Genomic DNA, 22,671 nt, shown 5'->3' with positions numbered 1-22,671 from the left:
ATTCCCACTGCTTGCATGATGAAGCCCTCAACATCTGGAAGAGGTGTAAGAGGTACCCAACCATCCTTCGACGAGAGACTGGTAGGCTGAGATAACTTCTCTTCCTCCTCCATCCCATCATCGCCATGAGGCAACCCAGCGATGTCTTTCATCTTTGAAGATTGCGGCTGGTCCCCCAGTTCTAAATCTACTACTGGGGGACTAATATAGCCTCTCTCCTTGACATCAGCATTGTTGTCGTGGTCGAATGGTGGAGAATCATTAAGCTCGACGTTGGCAGGATCTGGAGGGGGTCGCTTGTTCTTGGTCTGCCCACGATCTTGGTTGGGAGGCTTCCCTGCGATTGGACCGTGCTCTCCATAATCTCTGCAAAGATAGATAATATTTCAAAATGAAATTTAGTTCTAATTGCAGTTTTCATTTATATATTTGTTGGTTTGTTTGTTTAATTTATTCAACATGTAAAATAACTGTTTACAGATAATACAATTTAGTGGGTTACATCAAGATATAATAAGTAGTAGGAACAGTGCATAAACAAACAAAAATGTTTGGAGCACAACGTCCCTAAAATAACTTAGCTGATACTTATTAGGTTGAGATAGAACATGGCTTAAAATAAAACATTCTGTACAATTATAAAGTCACCTAAGCAAATTTCTCTTACAATTCCTTTCTTTTCACAGTAAAAAATTGAAATTTGCAAAAAATCATCAACAACAAAAATTCAATATCATAAATATGACTGTACTGAAGAATTTATTTTTAAAATGTTAGGTGATTTTAAAATAAAAAAACATTTGGTATCTAGCTCTTTCATTACTAACTGCCAAATGGTACTTTTTGCTGAAATGTTAATGATACAATAAATGCGTCTTAGCTGAATACATTAAAAATTACTCTTTGAAACAGGTTTATATACCTTTCATACTTGAGTAGAGAGCTCTCCCTGTCATGTTCCTTTTCCATCATCTAGTACTGCATGACAGCGATATACTGCAAGGTAGAGTACAGACTACAGAGTACAGTTGAAGCTTGAATCTGCTAGACAGACACGATCTATAAAGAAACAAGTATTGACCAATATATTATACTTATTCGATCTGGTCGGTCGACGAAAACTGAACATAAACTTCCCATCATGCATCAGAACTACAAGATGACAGCATAATGCATAGCTTTCATGTTTTTATCTTTTTCTTGTTCTTTTTCCCCCTCTTTATGGACGGAATAAAGCCAACACAAAGTGGAATATATAAAAGCAACATTTATAATACGAGTCTACATGACAATTACAGATAATAAGTTTAGACCTTTCAAGTTTTCATAGCACTTTGCATAACTGGTATACCGGCTTATACCACAGTATTCGCCACGCCCCGGTGTTTGTAAACACCATGGTCACCATGGCATGGCATGACGCACAAAAATGGCTGCCAGGGTGTTTGCACCCAACCAGCTTTTAGGAATAAATCAAATTGAACAAGATCAGAGTTCTTTAGAATTGGATTGTCGCTTATTATATAACGTGTTGTAGTATCTAAGAATGATAAGCTGCAAAATATATGTCTTTTACCTGTTCTTTATCAGATTTGTTCGCAGTATAGGCTTGAATTGAACGAACGATGACGTGAAGCTGGGTTGTGCATTGTGGCTTCGCACAAATTCAATGACAAACGGGGATTCCCCTTGCGTCTAGACAATTAGTCTGCAATTCGAGACTCATTTTTATATATTTTAAATGAACAAAGTAAAGTAAATATCTAAATCTTTACAGATTGGAGCATTTCTCAGAGATCAGGCAGTTGTGGCTAGGTATCTTGAAGTACATGTAAAAAGAAATGATAATGACCCTAAATTTTATAACCCCAATTAGGACGACCCAAAATACCCATGCGGGCCATGCAGTCTGTTTTAGAGACAAACTAGGTCATAATGTAGGGCCTTTGTGGCTCCAAATCGCCATGGCATTTAGACAGAATCAGTAAGTATCTTTCTAGCCTACCTCTAACTGAGGCAGTTCCGTTTTATTGTGTTTCATGACGACTCTTTTTATTAGATTAATATTACACCTTTAATCATTGGCTTGAATGGAAAAGACATAATACTGTCTTGGTTGTTAGACTATGTCACAACGTCAACGTGAATAATAATTTGAGGCCAGTGTTTGGGAGAATATCGTAAGAATACTTTATTGTGTACCTTACTGGTGAAAATGAAACCAATATTTTAAAGCTTTCTCATGTAGTAGTTTTCCGTTTTTCCAGAAGCGCTCTCATTTTTTTCAAACAAAATATAACTTCAGCTCTTTACACTAGGAAGAGAGGGGGCCCGGGGGGAGGGAGGGGGGGGGGGGAGTAAGAGAGGGAAAAGGAAGACTTGCTTTAAATTACCAATGATAACGGCCAGTAAGTCTAGAGATTTGTAGAAGGACATTCAACAGGTCTGTTCCTGTTAATATCAAGCTCATCAAATCAATCCTCACACTGATCAAATTTTTCTTCAAACATTTAGGTTCGAACTTATTAGCCTACACTTCAGTTTCCAATTCCATTGGTTGAGTATGGACTAAAAAATGACTGGTGATGCCTAAACAATGTCAGCAGACAGATCGTTCCAAGAATTAACTACATTCAGATAGTGTCAAGTGGATATTTTAAAGTCAAACACCTTGATAAATTTGCTTGCAGCTGAGATTTGATATTGTAAGGATACATGCTATAAAGCATTAGCTGAAGATACATGCAATTTTCGATAAATCCAATTTTGTCCCCTCTTCTCGTTCCTGTATTTTTCCGTCTCTATAACCCTCTCCTTCCACACTCTCAAACTTGTCCATCTCTTTCTCCCCATTCTCTATTTATTTACATATTTATTGTGGTCACTCTCTCTTCGTCTGTCTCTGCCTCTCTCTCTCTCTCTCTCTCCTCTCCACTGTCCCCCTTTCGCGCTCTCTCTCTCTCTCTCTCTCTCTCTCTCTCTTTACTCCCCTCCCTTTAAATCACAAGCCACTTCTTCACAATTTCTCTTATCAACATACATATCTTTACAGACATGGAAAATAAACAACTGAATTGAATTTTTAAATTCTTATCTTTAATTATTGAATAAAGTGAGCCTTCACACAAGAAAGATTCTTGTAAGAAGCAGCATAAATCAGGCTATGCTACTGAGTTGTATTATTTAGTTCTGATGAGTCTATAGCTGTCCTTGTTCTTGATGGTTGTCCGTTAGCCTGGAAGCCGTCGGTTGACAGGGATCACCACATCATCCCCAGTGAGACAAGTTTCAATTCATCAATTCATCAATTCATTTCATACAAATGCAAAGATGTAATATATATACAGCACATTACAAACGGTAAACAAGTAAATAAAGTAACGTAGACACAACAAAATATTTATATACATTGTCAACGATGGGAAAATGGAAGCGTAAAGCTAGTACATAAATTATTTACAAAGGTTATGTGAACTAAGATTGAAAGGTATTTTGGAAGTGTACGTTTATAAAATGAGATTCAAGAGCATTCCATAGTTTAGTTTTGATTTAAACGGCGGTAAGTGAATTAAATCCTGGTTCTTCTTTGACCCAAATTTGGATTTCACATTGTCTAGTTTTGGGGTCTAATGCATTGCAGAGTGTACGTTTATTAAATGAGATTCAAGAGAATTCCAAAATTTAGTACATTTATGTAGAATCTTATTCAGCTTGGAGGAGAGGCTCTTGGGCATTGCGAGCTGCTCCCCTCCTGGCAGATGTATGGTTGGTATTTCCACTGCTTGCATGATGTCCCCCTCAACATCTTTAAGAGGTGGACGGGGTGCCCAACCATCCTCCGACGAGAGGCTGGTAGGCTGTGAAAACTCCTCATCCAGCTGGGAGGAGAGGCTCTTGGGCCTTGAGAACTGCTCCCCTCTTGACAGGTCTGTGGTTGGTATTTCCAATGTTTGCATGATGTCCCCCTCAACATCTTGAAGTGGAAGGGGTGCCCAACCATCCTCCGACGAGAGGCTGGTAGGCTGAGAAAACTTCTCATCCAGCTGGGAGGAGAGGCTCTTGGGCCTTGAGAACTGCTCCCCTCTTGACAAGTGTGTGTTTGGCATTCCCACTGCTTGCATGATGCCCCCCTCAACATCTTGGGTGGAAGAGGTGGAAGAGGTGCCCAACCATCCTTCGACGAGAGGCTGGTAGGCTGAGATAACATCTCGTCCTCTTCCATCTCATCATCCCATAGAGACAGGTTGTCAATCCAAAGAGATGGGTGAAGGCCATGAGGCATTCCAGCGATGCCTTCCATCTTTGAAGATTGTGATTGGTCTCCCACTCCTACGTCTTCTACTGGACAAGTAGTACAGCCTCTCACCTTGACATCAGCATTTCGTGTGTGGTCTAATGGTGGAGGATCACCATTAAGCCCGAAGTTTGCAGGATCTGGAGGGGGTCGCTTGTTCTTGGCTGCTCAATGATCATGATTGGACCGTGCTCTCCATAATCTCTGCAAAGATAGATGAAATTTGAAAATGAAATACAGCTCTGATTGCAGGTATCATGTCATGTACAACTATAAAGTCACCAAGTTTAATTTCATTGACAATTCTTTCCTTGTCACATAGTCAGGAATTGAAATTTGCAAAAATTCACCAACAACACAAGTTCAATATCATGAATACGACTGTATAAGAAGATTTTATTTGAACAAATATTAGGTGACGTTTTAAAGTAACAAAGACATTTGGTTTCTAGCTCTTCTTAAACAACTGCCAACTCGTAATTTTTTGTACAAAGCAACTGAAATGTCAATGATACAATTAAATGAAATGCGGTTATCTACATTTGGTCCGCTCGCTATTTGTAAGGACCGCTATTCATAAGGATCGCTATTCATAATTTGAGAAAAGGGTCATTATTCATTAAGGCCCGCTATTCATAATCGAAGAAGAGGATCACTATTCATGATAATGAGAAGAGGTACGCTATTCATAATACAAAATCGGGCCATTATTCAGTAGGGGTCCCTATTCATAATACGAGAAGAGGGCCGCTGTATACCTTCTTCTCTTTATTATGAATAGCGACCCTCATTTCGTAATAATAATACGAAATGAGGGTCGCTATTCATAATACAAAAAGAGGTTATGAATAACGGTCTTTATGCCTTTATGAATAGTGACCCCCTTTCCGTTTTATGAACAGCGGTCATTCACGTATAGGAATTTCCACGTTATGAATAGCGGTCCTTACGAATAGCAGTCCGCGAGTTTACATCTACATTGAGGCTTAGCTGAATACATTAAAATGCTCTTTGAAACGGTTTATACCTTTCATACCTGGGAAGAGAGCTCTTCCGGCCCTGTTCCTTTTCCTTCATCTATAGTACCGCTTGACAGCAATGCTGCAAGGTAGATAGTAGGAGACCAGCCTGTAGGTCCCGTGACCAAACTCGGGGAACAAAGGTTTGAAAGTGTTTTTGTGTTCCCTGATGAATACCGAACAATTTTGACTTGGGCTGCCCCCTTGAAAATGTCAGGCATTTCCGGGAGGGGTCAATTAAGGTCAAACAGGGGTCAAAATTCAAAAATATTCCGATCGTGTCGATATGCATATCAAATTACTCGTCTCAACATGGTGATTCCAAAAATGTACAGTTTGTTAGACCTCCGACCTTAAATGAGGGCGCTGTGGTGAAAAACGTCGAAAGGTCAACGAACTTTTGACTGGTGGTCAAATTCACCAACACAGTTAACATTGTCCGATTCGAATGATTTTAGCGTCTAATAATATGTTTTCTGACATGGCAAATTCAACTATACAACTTTCAAAAGTAAAATTGCTTACCTTGACCATGAAAATTCAAAATGGCTGCCAAAAGGGATACCAAAAGTCTTGGCCAACAACAAAAGTATTTTTAAACACACTGTCCCATTGTGCTTACCTGGCTTTGTTGCACAGTTCATCATCCTACTCAATGTCAGATACATCAGAATCAGAGTCAGAAACACTGTTGCAATCACTAGTATCTGAATCAGTGTAGTCTACAGTGCGGTTTGTCATATCTCTTAGACGTTTAGGTAGTGCCGGCTGGGAATACCGTATTGGCAAACATTTGCCCTCTCTCAAGCTCCAACCATGCTGAAGGGGAGATGATGGAGCATCTGGATTCATAAAGTTTAACATGATGAATGCCTGATAGTTGGCCCGTGTTACCTTCAAATTATGTGAATCTGTATCGGGAGGAATCCTGAGAGTCGATTTCTTCTTCATCCCCTCCCACTTGTTGGCCCGAGCTTCTGCAAGTGTCTTGCTTGATTTGTCCTTGTATATGTATTTGATGGTATACTGCTCCATCTGTTTAAGAGTTTGTGATGTCACTGGGAGACATTTCCCAAGCCCTCTAAGTAGCTCTCGTGCCTCTTTTGACTTCATTGCGCTGTCAAAGACTGATGGTTTTCCACGGCCATAGAAACTGGAAATAGCATCTGCACCAGTGTGGATGTGAAAGGGGATAATGACATCACTGATATCCTTATCAAGGAGTGTTGCACAATCAATTATGCTTTTCTTCCTTTTTAGTCCTAGCATACCTTCAATTTGATGTGCCACATACGAAACTAAGACCAACACATCTGTGTCTTCTGCATCAATGACAACGGCATCTTTTACTCCAGACTTTCTTAGTTGGGAATATATGTACAAAAGAATGGTGTCTGCTTCCATATGCTGACATGTCAACTCAACTACCTCCTCATCAGTGGACAAATCACTACAGCGTTCCCTCACAGAGTAAATAAATCTGGTATCTGGATGTTGGAGTAACAGGGTTTTGAACTCAGTCTTCAAAAATTGCTGGAGACGAATTTTGTTTCCTGGGTTCTTGAACATGTTGTTGAAGTGCCTAGGGGATGGCAGTTCATCATTTCTCTTGATGAAAATATTCCTGGTCCCTCCAACAAAAGGCAATTCACCTGTTCGCCTTTCATGTTCACTATCTTTGATGCTGTGTTGTAGATCATATGGGTCATTTACAAATATGATCTGGGACGCCGTAGGATGGCGTTGGAGAACAAGGTTAAACATTTTAGCAGCATAATCGCCCCACGTGTAAGCACTTTCGTCTCGCTTCTCTCTATCCTCAACAGATGGGGTTGATAGCCTCCAAATGAATCCCATATCTACTAGGGCAATGTATCTATCCCGGAACTCCAAATCAATAAAGTTGAACTTCTGTGCCAGTTTAGATTTTTGCCCTTTGCGCATTGTTCCATTTACATTGAAGATTGGGAGACACTCTTCTGTCACGCGGTATTTCATGACTTCAGAAAGCACTAGACCATCATCTAACTCTTGTGCCAAAGTGATGATCTCGGCCATGGCTTTGTTTTCCATAGCATCTGTTTTTGTGACCTTCTGCTTTGATGCGTCTTTGATAACTGGTGGTTTGCTGAAGCTGTGTCTGCTGTTTCTGTGTATGGTGGCATCAAACTGTTTATCACCAGAGAACATGCGGTCTTTGAAGAATGATTGCACTAGAGTCTCCCCATCCTCATGTGCTGAGTCAAAGTCTTTCACAAGAGCATCTGATGCGACCATTCCAGACTGGAGCGACCTCAAGATAGGCTGTGTAAGGTCGAATGGGTCACAATCAAATTCTGTGATGCAATTGTCTAGATCTTGTACACCACGCTCATCCAGCAACAACCTCGTTGTGGAGTTCTCTCTGTGACCTTCAGATGATTTGGTGAGGTTTGCCAATGCATGTAGTGAACTTCTAACTCTATTCACAGAATTGACGGTTCTTGTGTGAGTCAACAACATCTTTTCATTTTTTAAGATGCGCTTCCAACCTGCCTTCATCTTCGACCCTTTATTCATGGTCATTTCTATCCAGAGATCCAGGGGTAAGCATGAGTATGGTTTCCCGGTCATCGATTGTGCGAATAGGCCATCTCGCATATACCTCTCTTTTTCTTCGGGAAGACTGCTGATCTCAAGCCAGAATTCTACAAGCCATCTGCTGTATTTATCATTGTCATATATCCGCAGCCATGGCATCATCATTCGGAGGGATGATTTGAATGAATCCCAATCCTGTGTCCTCAGGGCGTATATGTTCATGATCAGTATTTCAACCATTTCCATGAAGCTCAACCAGAACCTTGCCATGGGGCTGTCTGATTTCTCAACACTCTCAAATGCTCTTTCTACAAAGGACTTGAACTCTGCATCCATCATGAGATCATCTGAGATGGCCTGTAGTTGTTCTTTTGAGCTATTGGGTGGACTTCTAAGAACTTTCAACTTTGATTCGAGCTCCGATGATAGCTTCAGTCCCTCGCTGACCCCGCGGAAAATAATCCTGCGAATGAGCACCTCATACATAAGTGAAAGGCACCTTATACCTCTGCTGTAGTGTTTACCACGAAGTGCTTGGTCAACTGATCCTTCTGAAATTATATCAGCTGCCACAAGAATTTCGGATAAACCTGAGCCATGGAACCGCTTGTTTATCGCCGATATGAAGGAAATGTGAGCGTGGAATGGACCCAAGAATGGAAGGATAAGTTTAAATTTCTCAGGATTCTCATTTTTCAGCTGAACAATAAGGGCATAGACTGGTTGGTCGCCTACTAGCTGAATAAATGGCATTGACTTGCACTCGGCTGCGTTGACCATGCGACACATAACCTCGTGAACCACTGACTTCTGAGGTGGCTTTGGAAATGTTAGAAAATAGTATGCTGTACTTTTCACCACATACTCATGGATATTAGCCTGGAACCCAGTGAAACTTCCAACTTTCTGTTCATCAGCTGGTATGTTCTTCCCTGCAATATCCAGACGGGCCAACACATGCATAACACCTCGCTTTCTTTGCTCATCACTTGTTTGAAGTGAGATATCAATTTCCTGACGAACTGCTGGCTGGCCGCGTTTGACTGTTTTGTAAGGATGAATCTTGTGTTGTAAAGTACTTAAATCTGTCAAATCTTCAGACTTGGTCAATTGAAGTGTGGGACGACCCTCCTCCGGGTCTAATGATGTAACATCATTAGGTTGTACAAACATAACATTGGTCCGATGAGATGTATCGGCCCCTGTCAATGTATCATCTTTGAAATCATCGTTATCTAGGATACCTGTTCCTGGAAAACCATCTGCTAACTCGTCAGGACAAGCAACATTTGCTTTGATATCATCCATGGCCCAAGCTTCATATAGAGCAAGAACATCTTTGTAACTTATTCCAAGAGCAAATTGTTTCAAGATGTCAATGATTTCACGACTCCGAGTTAATCCATGAAGAGTCACTGATAACTTTGTTTGGAAGGACGTGCGTTTGCCGGTGATGAACGAAAACAAGAGGGATGCCAAAGCAGCAGTCTGTGGATCATGGCATGCTTCAGTAAAGTCATTGGAATCAGGATCCTTGAGCCATGTCAGAAGTTGGCGCAAAAGTTCATGGGGTTCTTCAATATCTTCAAGCTCATCAACACGGAGAGGCCAAGATAAACCCACTTCTTCTGTAAACTTCTTTTTCAGACGCCTTGCGACATTGTTTAGTAACTGTTCATCACTTATTCCCCAAGAATAAATGGCTGCTTCAATGAAACTTCCACCAGCAGATGCATCATAGACAATTGTGCTCTGGTTCTTGTGGAAACGATCGTGGAATCCAATGTTGTCTTTGAATTCATTCTGAAGCATTTGTTTTATAGTGCTGGTTTTCATCACAGTTTCAAAACCAAAGTTTGCACTCATTTGGTTATAATCAACCAGAAGACCCTGTAATGTTCTTGGCTCATTCATCTCAAGCACAACTGTACGAACATGCATAAAAACATCTGTCTAACCTCTGTAAGTCGCACGTTCTGTAAGTGCATTCGGTCACCAGATGAATCAGAATGTCTGTAGTGACGCTTGACATACTTCATCCAGCAGGAACGATGATAGCGTATTTCTGACGCAAAGGGATCAGTGGTAGAATCTATGACAGTTAAAATTCTTTCTCTCATCTGGTCATCTTTCAAGTGTATTGTATGTGACTTGAAGGTGTTCCACGCATTCCACTGTTGGATAATACATAATGTTTTGGAATTTTTCAAGTCCTCTGGTTTCATACACCAAATGCACAGATTCTTTTCATGAAGGAGACCAGTGCTACGTGAAGATCGTCCATCTTGCTGCTGGTCTTTTGCATGCGTTTCTTGTGTGTCCAATGTTTGTTTCTGTTCTTGGTCTCTTTTTCTTATTGCTTGTTGAAGTCCACGTTGAGCTGCCAATGCAGTCCTGCATGCCTTATGAAAATAGACACCATTCGGTCCTGCATCCCAATTGACTGAATCATAAACAGTTCCAAATTTATGCAACCCTTTCCAATCTTGTGCTTTGCCCTTCATGCGTTCCCATGCTTCAGGAGAAATGTTGCTTTTATCTTCATGGCATTGTTCATTACACAAAACACATAGTCCAGCTTTTTCCTCTCGTTTCCTTTTTCTGTTTGATTGAGGCTTCACTACTGGTGTCGACTTTGGTGCTGACATTGTTCCCAGATCTTAATGCTGGTTAGATAAAATATGAAAATACAAAGCAGATGTTAGTCTTGATCCTATAGGGATCTTAATCATATATTCACTTTACATCAATGCACAGAAGAAATGTTTGTAAAAAAATTACTAGTATGTGGACGTCATGATACAGAAAAAATTACTACCATCTCAGGACCTGATTTTAGCAATTCTCTGGTGGATAAAACTTGGTCCAAGTCAGCAAGCTTATGGTGGTAAGAATTAGAAATGTGCATTCTCTCAACAAGATTTTGTATTACCAGTTCTCCTGTAATTCCACTGCATGTTATTACCATAAGTATAAGAAGTGTGAATTACTTACCATTAAAATCCAAGATATATTTAAGATAGCATCAATTTGCAAGATGGAAGTTGTATCATGAGACCTACGAGGTCTCACGCATTAGGCACGAGAGTCACGCTCATACGCGCCGCAACCAATTTCTCACGCCTCAGGGCCAGACCGGGAGGGAAAAAAAAAGGGGGGGGGGGAGTAACCATTGCCCATTGGCAAGCTACCGGCCGCCGCCTAGCTGAAAAGCGAATATGATACACGTGCGGCGCTCTATCATCTATAGTGTGGACGCCGGCCGCGCGAGTCGGTAGCATGGTATTGTATATCGCATGCACATAAGCTAGCTATAAGCGCGCATTGCTTGAAACGATCTTAAGATCTTCAGTAGATCAATATGGATGCTCGCGATACCAACCCAGACCTACCGAGTCTCACGCCTAGCTGGTCTCTTAACTTGGTATCTCTGTATCATGTATGGCACACTTAACTGAAACACAGGAATTCAGGTAAATAGACTTTAAAAAAATGACTAATACATGTTTATGCCAAGAATTGGTGAAAGATGACATGTAATTCTTATACAGACTCTGCTAATTCCATGAGGAAATGTAAAGAAAAGTAAATCAAGTCCATTCGCCTGTTACAATTCCATCAAGCAAAGGTCAGAGAAGACCAAGTAAATCAACCGATTTTCATCAAGCATGAAACAAGGTCGCAATGATTCAGAGTAGTATGTGTCCTGTATACTCAATTAATATTACTACCTTGAGGAATGTAATAATATTGCCATATGGTCTCTGGCTTGAAACCTTATTTAAGCCATCAATTGTTTTGTAAATATTAACTTTTTGTTATCTTTGGTCCAATAACATGAAAAAAGGAAGAAATTTACAATGAGGTACTTACCAAGCGGATAACGTCAGTTTCATTGCATCCACAAACTTTTACCCAAATAAGGGAACACGTTGTTGAAGCTACATTGCTGCAGATATTCACAGCCCATCATCATCATTTACCTACCGTATACACGTTATATGATATACTGTACAATATTATATCAGACAAGTGTTCTAAAGAAAAAAGGATACACATAATCAAATTTTTTTTAATTTTTGTAAATGGATTGTTTCAATTGTTTGTGACGTTTCGGTGACAAACATTTAATAATTTGTTGTTTTGGGCTAATTTATGTTAATCTTGTAACAGCCATTTAGAATTTTCATGGTCAAGGTAAGCAATTTTACTTTTGAAAGTTGTATAGTTGAATTTGCCATGTCAGAAAACATATTATTAGACGCTAAAATCATTCGAATCGGACAATGTTAACTGTGTTGGTGAATTTGACCACCAGTCAAAAGTTCGTTGACCTTTCGACGTTTTTCACCACAGCGCCCTCATTTAAGGTCGGAGGTCTAACAAACTGTACATTTTTGGAATCACCATGTTGAGACGAGTAATTTGATATGCATATCGACACGATCGGAATATTTTTGAATTTTGACCCCTGTTTGACCTTAATTGACCCTTCCCGGAAATGCCTGACATTTTCAAGGGGGCAGCCCAAGTCAAAATTGTTCGGTATTCATCAGGGAACACAAACACACTTTCAAACCTTTGTTCCCCGAGTTTGGTCACGGGACCTGCAGGCTGGTCTCCTACTAAGAGTACAGACTACAGTTGAAGCCTGATTTTGATAGGCACAGACATGATATATGAAGAATTGATCAATTTTATAATTTATTCTGATCGAAGAAAAGTGAACATAAACATCCCCATCGGCATTCCGAGATGACCCATGGATTTCCTCTTTTTCTCTTTTTCGTCTTTATGGATGGAATTAAGAAAACACAAAAAGGAATGTATATAAAAGCCACATTGATAATACGAGTCGATCTACATGACAATTACAGAAAATAAGTTTAGGCATGTCGCTTTTTGCACATGTTAAGCTACAGCTGAGGGTTATTAGGAAAACATCGGAACGCACTCCGTAATAACTGTCCAATCACACTTGCGTATAAATGTTCAAAGATTTCGTTTATTCACGCATCCATAAACTGTATCGCAGATAAGATCGTAAAGATGCTCAAGAAATCAACTAATCGTAAAACACGTCGTATACACGAATATGCAGATTCAAGAGCGATAACGTAGAGTATAACGTACGTGTGTAATACTTCAACACTGTGATTAATATAACTAATTAAGCATTGATATTAATCTCATTGTCTTTTGCCGTAAATACGACTTATCTTGTTAGTATAAATGAGACTTGACATATATTATATAACATGTAATAAATAAACTTAATCTTAACTTATGCTCGACTAAACTCTGTGCACACACAGAGTGCACTGACTGCAGGATACACAAAGAGGCAACTCTTGCAATGTTGAAACTTTTATCCCCTTTGGGGTTAAATTAATATGTTACAAACTTTAAAGTGATAATTATTCATGTATAAAACGATATTTTAACTCACCAATATTGTTTTTTGACCTCCTGATTTCCACAACTTCAGTAACTTTTCGATCCAGACGGTATGAACAACTTTTTGACGGTGAAACTTTCTTCTTTCTTTCAGATGCTAGTAGGATTAGTGCTTGGCAAATCATTATTATTCTTAGAATTAGTATACTTGGGAATAATTTGCATATAATATGCCCCAAGTCTAATAATTGTCCAATGGGGAGATTGTTACTATGTACTTGTGGGCTTGAAAGCCGCCGTGAATGACCAACCAGAGATTGATTCATATTATACAAATTGTTGTTAAGGCAGATAGTATCTGCTTACCAACAAACAGTAATTATAACATTTTTCGTGGAACTAAATCATGAATAATTCCTATTTGGCCTGAGAGTCTTCAACTTCAGACTTGGTGTACTGTTTTGGTTTAATGCCGCTAAAAGGCCTTTGATTTTTTGTCATGGCACGACTGGTATCACTACGGTATTCGGATAATGGCACTGTGCCCCCGGTGTTTGTAAACAAAATCGCCATGTTATATAGACAGAATCCGTATCTTTTTAGTTTACTACGGCCTCAATTACGTTTAATTGTGTTCCATGACGGCTCTTTTTATCAGAATAATATTCCACGTACAGCCATTTATGTTTTAAGTTGGCCTGTCAATGGAAAATACATTACTGTTTTGGTTGTTAGACTATGGCGAACGTGCTATAGGAAATTGCAGTTCGTTGGACAGTAATTTGAGGCCTGTGTTTGGGAGAATATTGTATGAATATTTTATTGTGTACCTTATGGTGAAAACGAAACCTGCATTGTCATTGATAGCTTTGTCATTTTTTAGTTTCAGTTTTCCATAGCGCTCTTATTTATTTCAAGCAAAATATAACTTCAGGAAAGTGGGGCCTGTGGGGAGAGGGGGAGGAGAAAGAGAGAGAGAGAGAGAGAGAAAGAGAGAGAGGGAATAAGGAAGGGAAAGAATTGCATCTTGTTTACACCCCTCTCTCCCTCCCCTCTCTCTCTCTCTCTCCCTTTCTTGCCATGTACTGATATAGTTATGGTGGGACTTTTCATTAATTATGAATCTCAGCTAGCTTCTTTTATTTTGTTTAAATTTTTTAGTCATCCAAACAACCCCTATACATGATTGTGAATGACGAACGATTCAAATCGGTATGGAGGCTTTTTTTTTTCCTTCAATAAATATTTTAATCACCAGATAGTAAGAAAAGCTTTTGTTGATAATTGTTATTATTGATAAGTATAATCCTGTCTACTGTCGTTGTAATTTATGTGCGATTGAATTCTCTTCCATGCATTATTTAATTTGTATGAGTGATATACCTAGTCATGTCATTAATTGATAATAGTATATAAAAGTGTATATTGTACATTGATTTGTTTGTTGTTTTTCAGTACAGCAGTACTGCAGTGTACACCTATAACTTCATTTGCATGGTACATAATGTGACTGCACAGTGGAATTTATTCTTATATCATCAAATTGTATAAAAAGCAGGGAAAAAATTAGATGCTGATCAAAGAAATTTGGAGGAAAGCCTAATCAAGGGCAAGAAAAGTGTGAAATATATGAAGCTGTGGTCATCGATCACATACAAATTGATAACTTTGTGACTTCTCATTCGAGCAAGCAGTTCTTTTTCTGTATTTTGCTGAGAATTATCTAATTTATAGTTGGTTTAGAAGAAAAGAACAATTCCTGATTTTGTTTTCAATGCAAGAGTAATAGAGAGCTGTTTGCAAGGGAAATATACTGACATGGGTTTATCAGGAAAATGTCATTATTTTCATTTTTAAAGGGATTGGGTAACTTTGTCTCAGATTCTCAAACAAAATCCTGGATTTAGCTCATGCTGCAATGATAATTATAAACCTTTAGGTCAGTCAGGAACCCCATGACTGATTGCCTGTCTGATTACCAAGATATTTATGATTGGAAATCAAAATGTAAAAATTGGTTTTCCTAACATCTTTTATAACACTACAGTCTATTTGGGAAAATGAGTATGGTAAAACCGGTCACCCAAAGATTTTGAATTTTTTGAGGCACTTCATGATCATTTTGAAGTGCAATTTTAGGGCTTCATGCAATATAACACCATATCACAGACACTGATAACATGTATGGCCATGCATCTCAGATTTTACATTGTTAAACAAAGCGATCTCCAATTTTTTCTTTTTTTTACTTTACCTCCCTCCCTTCCCCCCCCCCCCCCCTCCCCTCGCTCTCTCCAATTTTCTATCTATCTTTGTTTTTTTCATCTGAGTCATACCCTCCCACCGCTTTTTCTCTCTTCCACTCACATCTCTCTCTTTTCATTTCATTTTCTCCCTGTCTCTGTCTCTCGATCTTTATCTGATTCTCTCTCTATTGCTCTCCCTGTCTCAGTCTCTCCCTGTCTGTCTGTCTGTCACTTTCCCTCTCTCTTTTTACTCCCCTCCTTTTAAATCTCGAGTCACCTCTTCATAATTTCTCTTATCCTAGACACATATGCTTAGAGACATGGAAAGTGAACAACTGCATTGAATTTTAAAATTCTTATTTAATCTTGAACAAAGTTTGCCTTCACACAGAGAATATTTTCTGTATGAAGCAGCATAAATCAGGCTAGGCCAATGATTTGTATTAGAAGCCAGGTTCTGATTAGTTTAGCAGTCTCTGTTCTTGATAGTTATCGGTTGTCGTTAGTTTGACAGTAGTCAGTTAACAGGGTCACCACGTGAAGGTCGACAACATTAACCCCGAAATCCTAGTTCCTCTTTAATAAACCCTCTTTAATAGACCCAAATAGGATTTCACACTTTGGGTCTACTGCATTGCAGCTCGGGTTTGTTGTGTTAGAAGTCACTCCTACCACAGATGTACCCTACTGCTATCGTGATACTCCAACATGTCATCTGGGGCAAATACACCCTGGTGAAATCTCTGAGCATCATTTTCAGATCGTCATATACCGGTATGAAGATCTGCCAGGGGGTTGTTCCTCTTTTATCAGCATTGCCACCATCGAGGCCAGCAGATGTATTCCTCTCCCTCTTTGCTTTCAAAGAGGCGACCTCCCGTTTCAGCTTCTGTAGCTCTCTTCCATACTGCATTCCCTTTGCTCTTGTCAACTTGTTGCGGTTCAGAGGCCTCCTGCTGACTCTTTTACTTGATCTATTGCCTTCAAAAGGACGAGGTAGAATCTTATCCGGCTGGGAGGAGAGGCTCTTGGGCATCGAGAACTGGTTCCCTTCTGACAGGTGTGTGTTTGGCATTTCCACTGCTTCCATGATGTCCCCCTCAACATCTGGGAGAGGTGGAAGTGGTACCCGACCATCCTTTGACGAGAGGCTGGTAGGCTGAGATAACTTTTCATCCAGCTGAGAGGAGATCAGGCTCTTGGGCATTGAGAACTGCTCCACTCCTACGTCTCTCTCCTCGACATCAGCATTGTTGTTGTGGTCTAAAGGTGGAGGATCATAGTTGCGCTCGAATTTGGCAGGATCTGGAGGGGGTCGCTTGTTCTTGGGCTGCCCATGATCTTGGTTTGGAGGCTTCCCTGTGATTAGCCCATGTTCTTTGTCATCTCTGCAAAGAAATAGATGAAATTTCAAAATGAAATTTAGTTCTGATTACCCTCATCGTTTACATGTACCACTATTAAGTCACCAAAGCTAATTTCACTGACAATTCTTTCCTTATGAATCAGAAATTGACATTTTCAAAAGTTCATTAAAAAAAATCAAACATCATGAATAGAACTCTATGGGAAGATTTTATTTGAAAAATATTGGGTGATTTTAAAATTACAAAGAATTTTGGTTTCTAGCTCTTACATAAACAACTGCCAACTGGTACATGTTTGTACAAAGCAGATGAAATGTTAATGATACAATAAATGAGTCTTTGCTGAATACATCAAAATTACTCTTTGAATTTGAAATAGGTTACCGGTATACCTTTCATATTTGGGTAGAGAGCTCTCCCTGTCTTGTTCCTTTTCCATCACCTAGTAGTAGTACTGCTTGACAGCAATGCTGCAAGGTAGAGTACAGAGTACAGTTGAAGCTTGAATCTGATAGACAGACACGATCTATAAAGAAACAAGTATTGACCAATATATACTCATTCGATCTGGTCGGTCGACGAAAACTGAACATAAAATTCACAACATGCATCAGAACTACAAGATGACAGCATCATCATGATCATGCATAGCTTTCATGTTTTTATCTTTTTCCTGTTCTTTTTTTCCCAACACATGGTGGAATGTATAAAAGCAACATTTATAATACGAGTCTATAGTTTAGACCTTTCAATTTTTCATAGCACATTGCAAACTGTTATACCATGGTATTCGGATAATGATAAACGATTGCTGGCCATGCGCCACGCCCCGGTGTTTGTAAACAATGGTCACCATACCATGGCATGGCATATCATGACGCACAAAAATGACTGCCAGTGAAGATGTTTGCATTGCACCCAACCAGCTTTTAATTTTATGAATAAATCAAATTGAACAAGATTAGAGTTTTTTAGAATTGGATTGTCGCTGATTATATAACGTGTTTTAGTATCTAAGAAAGATAAGCTGCAAAAAAAATGTCTTTTACCTGTTCCTTAGCAGATTTGTTCGAAGTCTATAGGCTTGCAACCCCTGGTACGGACAGGTACGTGACCAAGAGGAAGCTAGCAGCCAAAGTTGGCAGCCAAACTGATATCGATCACGCATACGGACACTGTGTTGAACAATATGAACGCACTCCGTTTGGCTGCTGATCGTAGTCTCCGCAAGGATTGTTGTTGTTGTTGTTGTTTTAGTCTTAAGGGCGTGTGTCATTCAATTATGAATATTTACGCCGAATTCAAGTTTTTTAATAATTTTATATGGAAGCAGAAAAAAGGAGGGGGAAAAAAATCGACGCTGTTCAATTGTAGCAGCCGACATTAAAAAGGTCTAATTTGAGCGAATATCAGCGCATAGAATGTGTAGAGTATATAGAAGGGGGGGGGGGGGGGGGGGGGGGGGGGTAATACATTCGCCGATAATTCCCATTTGCTTTAAATGAGTTGAAACTCACATGAAATGTAGATTATTATATACCTCATCGAATGCGGGGTGCACAAATTGTAGCAGTCGACATTAAAAAGGTCTAATTTAAGTAAATTTGGGCCATTATCAAGAACAAAACTGAGCTTAAAGGCTCACTGCACTACTTGTAGCTACTTGTGCCCTCTATATAACAAACAATGCCTAATCGGTGACCATTGGTCTCCCATGATCCTCTTTTTCTTATGTTAACTGAGAGCTGAGTTGATGAGATAACCACCTTTCCAGTGACCTCGCAGGGCGCTCTAATCCCTCCTGTAAACTACGGCAGATAAGCTTTAAAGGTAATACAAAGTTTTGGGAAATGTCGAAAATTGGGTGGATAGTGGTTCTTTACAATTTTGATATATTTGGAAGCCCTGTGGATGTATTAAGGGCACTAAAAAAATTAGCCCCTAAAACACTTCTGCTTTATTTGAGAAAAATTGAATATAAAAATTTACCGGTGCTCCCGGTAAATTTTGATAAATTTCAAATAACGCCTACGGCCGTGCAATGGTAGCTGCGACCATGAAAATTACAGAATATGTAGTTCTGATATATAATTTCCAAACGGGAATAGCAAATCGATTTTAGTCAATAAACATTGTTTTATAGCTTAATTAATATCCTGACCTTGAGAGGGAGCTATTCAACATAAAATGTTTATTATTTACAATTTCATAACTTTAGACTCGATTTCAACCACGACAACGATCACTGAATATTGTAGGCTCACATATACTTCCAATAATATGTTCATTTGAACCAAATTCATGACCCCATACCAAAACTTTGTATTACGCATAACTCGTAAGGTATGTGTTGTACATATTTTTTTTTTTTTTTTGTGTGTGTGTGTGTGTCTGTCTAGGAGGGGGTCGACTCTCCAATGTCATATGAAATTTAAATTGTAATGATAAACATAATTATAAGGATTTTATTTATTTATTTATTTATTTGTCGTTATATTTTGACAGGGTAGCCCTTTCAGTTATAAAAACTGCTCGACCAAGGGGCCCTGTATCAACAAAAACATTTTTACAAAATATATAAACATACATAAGTTATAATGAACACAAAAATTAAACAAGATAAAATATTGAAATAAATGGGGAGGGGGGGGGGGTAAAATATTCATGTAAGTACTATTTTAAACTATGTGAGAGAAAGGAGTTTGCAGTGTTTTTTAAATGAATCTAGTGAGTTTAATAAACGTAAAGAAGGGGGTAATGCATTCCATATAACGGAGCCTTGATAACAGAAAGATCTTTTGAAATACTCGGTTTTGTGTTTTTTAATGAACAGAGGACAGGTAGTTGCATATCTGGTATAAACGTTTATCGGTCGATAGCACACGATATCCTTAATATATTTCGGCATTTTATTATTAATCACCTTATACATCCATATTCTAAATTGGTATTGCACTCTCTGAACAACTGATTGCCATCTTAGACATGATAATAATATAATACGAGGTGTCAAAATATCTACGTTTAGTATTAAACGGGCATAACGATTTTGTAACTTTTGTAACTTTTCCAAATGACACTTTGCTGAACATCCCCACAAAACAATACCGTAGTCAATATGTGACAATATTAAACTATCATATAACAATTTTAAAATTCTTTTCGGCAAATAATATTTAATTCGTTTTATACATGATATGGTCCTAGATATTTTGGAGACAGTTTTCGATATATTATGTATATCCCACTTTAAACAATTATCAAATAATACACCAAGATATTTAAATTCATTTACAACTTCTATAACATTATCTCTGTAAATCAAGCGTACACTTTGATTTTTGATTTGTTTTCTTGTCCCAAATAACATGATCTTACACTTCTTGATATTCAACATTAAGTCATCTTTTTCAATGTGATCAACTATTTTTTTAAACTCACATTTAAGCGTTTTCTCAACAAGGGCAATTTCATTGCCTTGGCAAAATATTGCCACATCATCGGCGTATAAACATATCTTAGTATTTTCACAATAGGGCAAATTACAGAGGTCATTAATAAAAACAGTAAAAAAAAAAGGGGGCCCAATATTGATCCCTGTGGGATTCCAGTATTTGCACCTCTAAATCCAGACTGAGCACCTTTAACCACGACACATTGTAATCGATCACTTAAGTAACTTTTAAACCAGGCCAATTCTTTTCCTTTTACACCATACTTGTCTAATTTGTAGAGTAAAATATCGTGATTCACCGAATCGAACGCACGTTTTAAGTCCAAAAATAATGCACCGGAGATAAGACCCCTGGCCCTGTCTATCCCCCTTAGTAAGAAATCATTTACATCAACTAGCGCCGTTCCTGTTGAATAAAGCGGTCGAAAGCCCGATTGCCTATCACTGAGAAGAGCAATATCATTGAGAAAATCATACAATTGGGAGTGTACTGCCTTTTCTAAAATTTTAACAATATGTGAAAGAACCGAAATCGGACGATAGTTGGATGGACTTTTCTTGTCTCCGCCCTTAAAAATAGGCGTTACCCTTGCGCTCTTCCATTCAACAGGAACAGAACCAGTGGAGAGTGAACAATTTAACAAATGTGTAAGTGGTTTTGTAATGAATGGTGAAGCAAGCTTCAAAAGACGTGGATGTAGATTGTCAATACCACTCGATTTAAAAATAGATAATTTGGAAAGCTCTTTGAGAACAAAATTCTCTCCTATAGAAACACACGAAAAGATGTTATCAGTTAACCCATGTAATTCATTAAAGGTATGTTCAGTATCATATCGACTAGAAGTTTGAGTGAAATATTCATTGAATATTGATGCAATACACTCAGAATCATCAATTACATATCCATCCTTTATCAGCTCGATTCTATCTCCCGATTTCTTCTCAAATGACACTTTCTTTAATGTTTTCCAAGTTTTGCGGGGATCACCAAGGTGCTCATTAAACTAAGAAAAATAGTATTCTCTTTTAAGTTTTTTGTTAAGATTATTTACAGCATTTCTCTTCTTTTTATATTTATTCCACTCATCTTCATTTCCGGATTTATCAAATATCGCCTTTAAAAAGTCACGTTCACGAGCTAATTTCAAATAATCACCCGTTATCCACGGTGATCCATTGATTTTTCTACGAACACTAACAATAGGAGCATGTTTATTACGCAACTGATTAAAGCTCGATTTGAAATATTCCCATAAAGATTCAACATCATTGCCTTTGTAAAAGTTAGACCAAGGAAGTTTTTCCCCGTCACTCACAAACTTAGCTTGGTCAAATTTACGAAAAGATCTAAACTTACTAATAGCTGGCTTTTTCGGAATACACTCCTTCTTCAGGTTAACATACTCTAAAGAATGATCACTAATCCCAAAGAAATTACATCTGAATGGAAGTCACTCTCAACGGACGGTACAAAAATAAGATCAATACAAGATCGACTGGTGGGCGTTACTCTGGTTGGTTTGCTAATAAGCTGACGGAAATTAAAACAATCACATAAGTTCTGTATTCTTCTAGAAAGTGTGTTTTTGACAAGAATGTTACAATTTAGGTCACCTAGGACGATGATGTTGGATGTAATATCATTAGCTCTTTCTATATTATTTTCTAACGTTTCAAAAAAGTCCATTGTACTATTTGGAGGTCTGTATACAATACACACAAACCATGGTTGTGATTGCTTCAATTTGATCTCTATCCATAACACTTCTAGATTTCCCTGTTCAAGATCAGACCTTCTAGTGTAATAAATTGAGCCTTTGATATAACATCCAATTCCACCGCCACTAGCATTTCGATCTTTCCGTTCAAAAACATATCCATCTATATTCAACTGTTGTGTTTCAATAGTTTCATCAAGCCAGTTCTCTGACACAGTAAAAACATCAATCATATTATCGGATAAATAATGACAAATATGGTCCGACTTGTTTCGGAGACTTCTAACGTTTAAATGAGATATTACAAAGCCTTGCCAATTTTTTTATTTACTAACCCTTTCTCACAAAATATACTTCTTGCATCATTTACATGATTAATGTTTTCAGGTTCCTCAGCAGTGATTTCTGAATAAAACGGTAATTCATCAAAAGTACATTTATTACATATCCAATCAGATGAAGAGTAAAAAAAGTCTTCATCAAGAGAAGAACACGAATATATTACTTTTGTCTAATTTTGACCTTTCTTATGCTTAATTCTCACTTTAATGTTGTTACAATTTGAATATTTTTGATTTAAATTGTTTAAAATA

The 22,671-nt window shown here is 38.4% G+C and overlaps 1 protein-coding gene across 1 annotated transcript; it reads right to left on the bottom strand.

Annotated features, from left to right (window-relative positions):
- Positions 1–5,455: 5,455 nt before the first annotated feature.
- LOC115922247 lies at positions 5,456–12,466 on the bottom strand. Its single transcript, XM_030980751.1, has 2 exons — positions 10,121–12,466; positions 5,456–10,067 (listed from the first exon to the last, which is right to left on the bottom strand). The coding sequence occupies exon 2, from the start codon at positions 9,832–9,834 to the stop codon at positions 5,962–5,964; it is 3,873 nt and encodes a 1,290-aa protein (XP_030836611.1). The 5' UTR covers positions 9,835–10,067; positions 10,121–12,466; the 3' UTR covers positions 5,456–5,961.
- Between the last annotated feature and the right edge of the window lie 10,205 nt (positions 12,467–22,671).

The sequence above is a fragment of the Strongylocentrotus purpuratus genome, unplaced genomic scaffold (genome assembly GCF_000002235.5).
Source record: "Strongylocentrotus purpuratus isolate Spur 01 unplaced genomic scaffold, Spur_5.0 spur5_scaffold_11, whole genome shotgun sequence".
NCBI classification, from domain to species: Eukaryota; Metazoa; Echinodermata; class Echinoidea; order Camarodonta; family Strongylocentrotidae; genus Strongylocentrotus; species Strongylocentrotus purpuratus.
This window is presented reverse-complemented; position numbering and strand designations above follow the sequence as displayed.

What these genes read in the sequence shown, in the direction of transcription:
- LOC115922247 (XM_030980751.1), bottom strand. Translation starts at nt 9,834, where the DNA reads ATGCATGTTCGTACAGTTGTGCTTGAGATGAATGAGCCAAGAACATTA.